This window comes from Gobio gobio (genome assembly GCF_949357685.1).
Source record: "Gobio gobio genome assembly, chromosome: 5".
Taxonomy (NCBI): Eukaryota; Metazoa; Chordata; class Actinopteri; order Cypriniformes; family Gobionidae; genus Gobio; species Gobio gobio.
The window spans coordinates 19,211,941-19,217,940 of NC_137101.1; the positions used below are offsets into that span (position 1 = coordinate 19,211,941).

General features: G+C 41.3%; 1 protein-coding gene across 5 annotated transcripts in view; it reads right to left on the reverse strand.

The window, feature by feature from the left end:
* The window catches only part of anks1b (ankyrin repeat and sterile alpha motif domain containing 1B), a 239,810-nt gene extending 234,130 nt beyond the window's left edge, over positions 1–5,680 (reverse strand). For 3 of the 5 annotated variants that reach the window (XM_079818230.1, XM_079818227.1, XM_079818223.1), the window contains exon 1: positions 5,130–5,612. In XM_079818230.1, the coding sequence (XP_079674356.1) occupies positions 5,130–5,260 (131 nt within the window). In that variant the 5' untranslated portion in view covers positions 5,261–5,612. Of the gene's footprint in view, positions 1–5,129 lie in introns of all 5 variants that reach the window. The other 2 variants (XM_079818229.1, XM_079818228.1) reach the window with 2 other exon arrangements.
* Positions 5,681–6,000: the final 320 nt, after the last annotated feature.

Consider the following 6,000-nt stretch of genomic DNA (forward strand, 5'->3'; position numbering starts at 1 on the left):
AAAATAACCCAAGTTGGGTTGAAAATGGACTAACCCAGCAATTGGGTTGTTTTAACCCAGCATTTGGGTTGTTTTAACCCAGCGGTTGGGTTAAATGCTTGCTTAAAAAAACCCAATTGCTGCGTTTGTCCATTTTCAACCCAAATTGGGTTATTTTTAACCCAGCATTTTTTAGAGTGTACTGTTTTGGACAACGGGGAGTCAAAAAGTTTGAGAAGCACTGCTCTTTATAAATAGAACGAACATATAACTTACGATAATGTACAATATAACTTTTATAGTATTTTTCATCATTTTTTTTTTGTATTGAATGAAATTTATAATCAACATTTTTCTCACCACTTCCACCATCTTGTATGAGTTTTTATTTCACTGAGCTTGATTAAATGCATACTGGGATTGCCTTTTCTTTGAAGAGCACATGCTGCATTTGAATAAATGAAGCTATCTTAGATGGCAACATTATTAAGTTAAGCTAAAGACAACCTTCACACCAGGAGTGTGTCTGCAAAACAAGATTGACATGCTCAGTGACTACTCAAATTAGACAACAAGGCAATCAGCAAAGTGATTGGTAGACAAGGGGATCTTGTTTCCCATAACCAACATCATCCTCACAATATCCATCATGCTGAATCAATGCCAGTAAGTTATGCTTTATATATCCATGCTATTAAGACAGAAAATGGACAAAAAAAATAACATTCAGACTATCCAACTACTGCCTCACAAATCCGATTCCTGACCCGGCATTTTAATAGAGAGACTAATAATCGTTATGCAATTTAGTTGATCATTATCATATTAAGCAATGAGCGTATGAATGTAGTATCATTTGAAATCATGTGTTTCTAAGTGCAGCGCTGCCTAATGCAGCATTCACACTGTGCCATTATTGATGGGCTAATCCATTAGCGCTATGAGGGCACAAAACATTGATCATACAGCAGTGGGTCCCGTCCCCCTTGCAACAGTGTATGTGTGTCAGAGGTTAAAGCCACAAACCTATGTCATTGGAACATGCTTTATTTGTATGCCTACACAGAAATCAGCAGCCTGAGGGGTTTCCAAGATGACCTGTGCAAGCTGAGTTGCCTTCAAGGGACTTGAACAGCATAGATAGAATATCTGAATGACCTACTACTACACTGGCCAAAACGTGCAGTATACAACAGAGAACACTGCACAGGATACTGTATTCCACAATGCAATGCTCTCATCAATGCGTAATGAAGTAGAATTTTTTTTTTTTAAACAAATATAAAAAAATAAAACCAGTCACTTTAAATAAGTGAATTGAGACATCACAACAAAAACATTATTAAAAAAAGATTGTATATATTATTTTTGAACTTGCAAGTGAGCACACTGCACAGAATACTGTATCCCACAATGCAATGCACTCAACAATGAAATAGAATTGATTACAGCAGTTGGTTTTTGACTGATCTGCCAAAAGAAAATGCACTTTTACACAAAATTTTAGACTTGTTTGTTCAGCACATCCCACAGATGCTCAATTGGATTGAGATCTGGGGAATTTGGAGGCCTAGTCAACACCTCAAACTCAGTGTTGTGCTCCTCAAGCCATTCCTGAACCATTTTTGCTCTGTGGCAGGGTGCTTTATCCTGCTGAAAGAGGCCACAGCCACCAGGGAATACCGTTTCCATGAAAGGATGTACATGGTCTGCAACAATGCCTAGGTAGGTGGTACGTGTCAAAGTAACATTCACATGGATGGCAGGAACCAAGGCTTCCAAGCAGAACATTGCCCAAAGCATCACACTGCCTCCGCCGGCTTGCCTTCTTCCCATAACGCATCCTGGTGCCATGTGTTCCCCAGGTAAGCGACGCACACACACCCGGCCATCCACGTTATGTAAAAGCAAACGTGATTCATCAGACCAGGCCACCTTCTTCCATTGCTCCGTGGTCCAGTTCTGATGCTCACGTGCCCACTGTTGGCGCACAGGGGTCAGCATGGACACCCATGACTGGTCTGCAGGTATATGCTGCCCCATACGCAACAAACTGTGATGCACTGTGTATTCTGACACCTTTCTATCAGAACCAGCATTAACTTCTTGAGCAATTTGAGCTACAGTAGCTCGTCTGTTTGATCGACCACATGGGCCAGCCTTCACTCCCCACATGTATCAATGAGCCTTGGCCGCCCATGACCCTGTCGCCGGTTCACCACTGTTCCTTCTTTGGACCACTTTTGATAAATACTGACCACTGCAGACTGGGAATACCCCACAAGAGCTGCAGTTTTGGAGATGCTCTGACCCAGTCGTCTAGCCATCACAATTTGGCCCTTGTCAAACTCGCTCAAATTTTTATGCTTGCTAATTTTTTCTGCTTCTAACACATCAACTTTGAGGCCAAAATGTTCACTTGCTGTCTAATATATCCCACCCACTAACAGGTGCCATGATGAAGAGATAATCAGTGTTATTCACTTCACTGGTCATAATGTTATGATTGGTGCATATATATAAAGACTTAAGAAGAAGATTATTTCCAAGTGGATAACTGGACACCATTCACTTTAACGAGGTCCTGTGAATTTCTATCATTTAAAACAAAAAAAAGTAGGAAGCATACAGTGCAATCTTGTATTCCATTCTGAACATAATCACATCTCTCAACTTCTTCAATGACCTTTGACCAGTCATAGACCCGGCCTCATTTTTAGATAAGGCCATGCAAATTCTCCCCGGGCGATGCTCCGTCACTAACTGTGACACTGCAGAGCTCCCAGAGAGATAACAGCACAACTTCCAGCACCGTGGACAGATGGACGGAGTCAGACCCTGCGCTATACCGCACTGTCCCATTGCTCCGGCCAATAGTCCTGACCCAATAAGAGAAAAACACAAACACACTTCCCAGCTTGAATCACATATACCGCAAGGATCCACCACAAAACAACAGAATATGCCTTCTGCGCCTAAATTAGAGGAGCAGCGAGATTATGTCAGCCGTTTAGCTGGAAAAATGCCGATTACCAGCGAGAAGGATCTTTTGTCCGGGCAGCACATGCACGGCATTGATTGTACTCGCTGTTTTAACCAGCAAGGTGGCTGATGCCTAAGCCGGGCGGCACACTTCTCTGCTCGATCTGCCTCTCTCGCTCACAAGCTCACACAGACGCGAGCACGAGCAGGCATGTCGTTCCCAGGTGCCCTTCCCCCATCTCTCCCTGGCCATTCCCGAAGCATACGTTTCCTTCTCTCTGCTCCACACACTTGTCATTTTACATACTGATGCGAAGATAGTTCCCGGGATCATATACTGTACCTGAGAACCATAAACAGAACAGCTGATAAAACACATCACAGAGCGATGCAACACACACAAACCAAGCAACACATGCTAGGAACTGGAGAAATCACTCATTACTAACAACACGGGGTGTTAAAGTTTGTGCTGAAAGAAAGAAATGAAGGGTTTTGTCCTCTTATGAGGCTTCATTAACCCTCCATTAACCAACTGATTATAAATAAAAGCATTCAAAACATTCCAAAAAAGCCATAGGTCACAGCTAATGAGATTGTCCAATATATTTCATTAAAAAAATGTAAATAAATAAATAACACATTTTATAAATAAGAAAATAAATAAATTCTCCAGAAGCAATCCACTAATTTGTATTCAAATATATTATTTTTTTATTATGTAAACCCCGATAATGTAGGCCTATCTCTTAAAAAATGTTACAAACTTCATTATTTTGTATACCAAATGTTTCATTTATAAACAAAAATGTTTTAAATCTCCACTGCGTTTTCCATTATTTCTTCTTGAATTAAACTCTCCAGTGTCAAGCCTCTACACAATAATAAAACAATATTTGTAATGCTTTATGAGTTTATTTCAAGACGTGATTTAATTTTAAAACTGTTTTTATTCCACTCTTTGTTTATTCTAGCCTACTTTATTAATTTCTTGTCATTTTGATTTATGAATATGATTTCCCAGTAATGTACTGCAATAAAAAAAAGGATAATTAAAAAAAAGAAGAAGAAGAAGAAAAAATGTTGTCCATATAATGAAAGACAATGCATGGGGTCCAAAATTTGTCACTGGACTAATTATTGCATGGACATTTTTCAAAATATCTTCTTTTGTGTTCTACCGAAGAAAGAAAGTCAGGGTTAAAATGGCATGAGGGCGAGTAAACAGAATGTCAGAATGTTCATTTTTGGGCGAACTACCCCTTTAAGTATCAATTTAGACTAAAATGTTTCTCCTAAAATGTCTTAGGAGACATAAGATCAGAGCGTTGTTATAATTTCTGGGGCCTGGGACAAAAATGTTATGGGTGGGCTTCACCACCCCCAATGCTATATCAGAAAGGACTGTGGCGGGCCCCCCTCATCATGTTCCCATCCTGTTCCCCCCTCTGCTACAGAGATATGAAATGAATGTGGACAGTGTAGCCCAGATCATTTGGGAAGTATTTATTGAAAAATGCTTGAGTTAAAGGGACAGTTCATCCAAAAATGAACATTTTGAACATTTATCTGAGGTATATCTCATAATATCTCTTTTAAATGTTCCACAGAATTTTCATTTTTGAGTGAAATATTCCTTTAATACCATAATCTCAGACTTTTGATCGCAGATTTAGCTTTCTTGGCAAATCCAAGCACAGTTGGCCGCGATCTCTTCTGAAACTCCAGAGGAGACACGTGATATTTTCTCTGAATAAAAGTCTATTGGTGTTCATTAAGATGACAAACAACAGCACTCCTTGTACTTGACATTAATGTGCACAGTTTAGGGATGAGTTGGGGATTTATCAACTGCTTTGATTTGAATCAGACAAATATGTGGATGTCATATTAAAATTTGAGACATGTAGAGCAAAAGAACACGTTGAAACGAAATGTGTCACAAACGGTCTCCTCAACCCCATATATCCCGACACACACAGTGTATGAGGGGCGCAGTGGGTCAGGGATGCCTAGAGTGGGTGTGTGTGATGTATTGCATTGCTCTAGCAACTGCAATTGCTCTGTCTGTTATTGATATTAACTGCACGGAACCGGTGGGCTCCAGGAAAGCCCGTTTATCCGACGACAAACAGAAATAAACTTGTCCGCTACGGTCTGTTTCATACCTGAGTAACCCGGGCAGAGGTATGGAGCCGGAGCCCGAGCCCAGCAATCCTTTCTTCCCACTCAACAGCTTCTCCACCAGCCCCACATTCCCGGTCCGCGCCGCCTCCAGCAGCTCCTGCTCCTTCCCCATCCCGGACACAAGTTTAATCCACGAGAACAAAAACAATCCGGACTGAACGGCGAGGTTTCCTATTAGTATTTCTGCAGCATGTTACCGACAAACAGACGCTCCACCGTGCGCTGCTGTATGAATAAAGCCGCTAGTCCATACCGGAGCTCAATGATGGAATGATGCACCGGATATGTAGTAACGCGGTCCCGGTGCAGCTGCGCTGAACGGGAGGATAATGGTCCTCCAGACGGGTCGGTTGCCTGGAGACGCCGGTTAATTCACACTCACCAGCCGCTCTGTCCGTGCGCTCTCGGTCACCGTACACACTCTGTTCTCCGCGCGCTCTCTCTCTCTCTCTCTCTTTCTCTGTGTGCGCGCGCGCTGTTGTACCGACAGCAGGGCGGCCCAGCATCAGTGTTTCTCTCTCGGTTCCTATATGGCAGTCTTTCGTTACGAGAGGAGAGAGCTGCTCTGGCTGGGCGTGGAGTCATTGAAACACCGTTACTATAACCTTGTTTTGATTTCATTGGCACACGAGGAAAAGATAGCCTTTGTCACATTATAATAAGGAATGTTTGCACACAACTGTAAGATGATAATATTACTAATGGTAATGTACCATGATATTTACAGCAAGGTAATTAAAAACTATCATGTGTTTTTTTTTAGGATATACTGTAACCTTTTATTTGGGAAAAAAAAAATTTTTTAGCTTACAAATGCACAAGAATATTCCAATTATTAATCAGATGATTCAT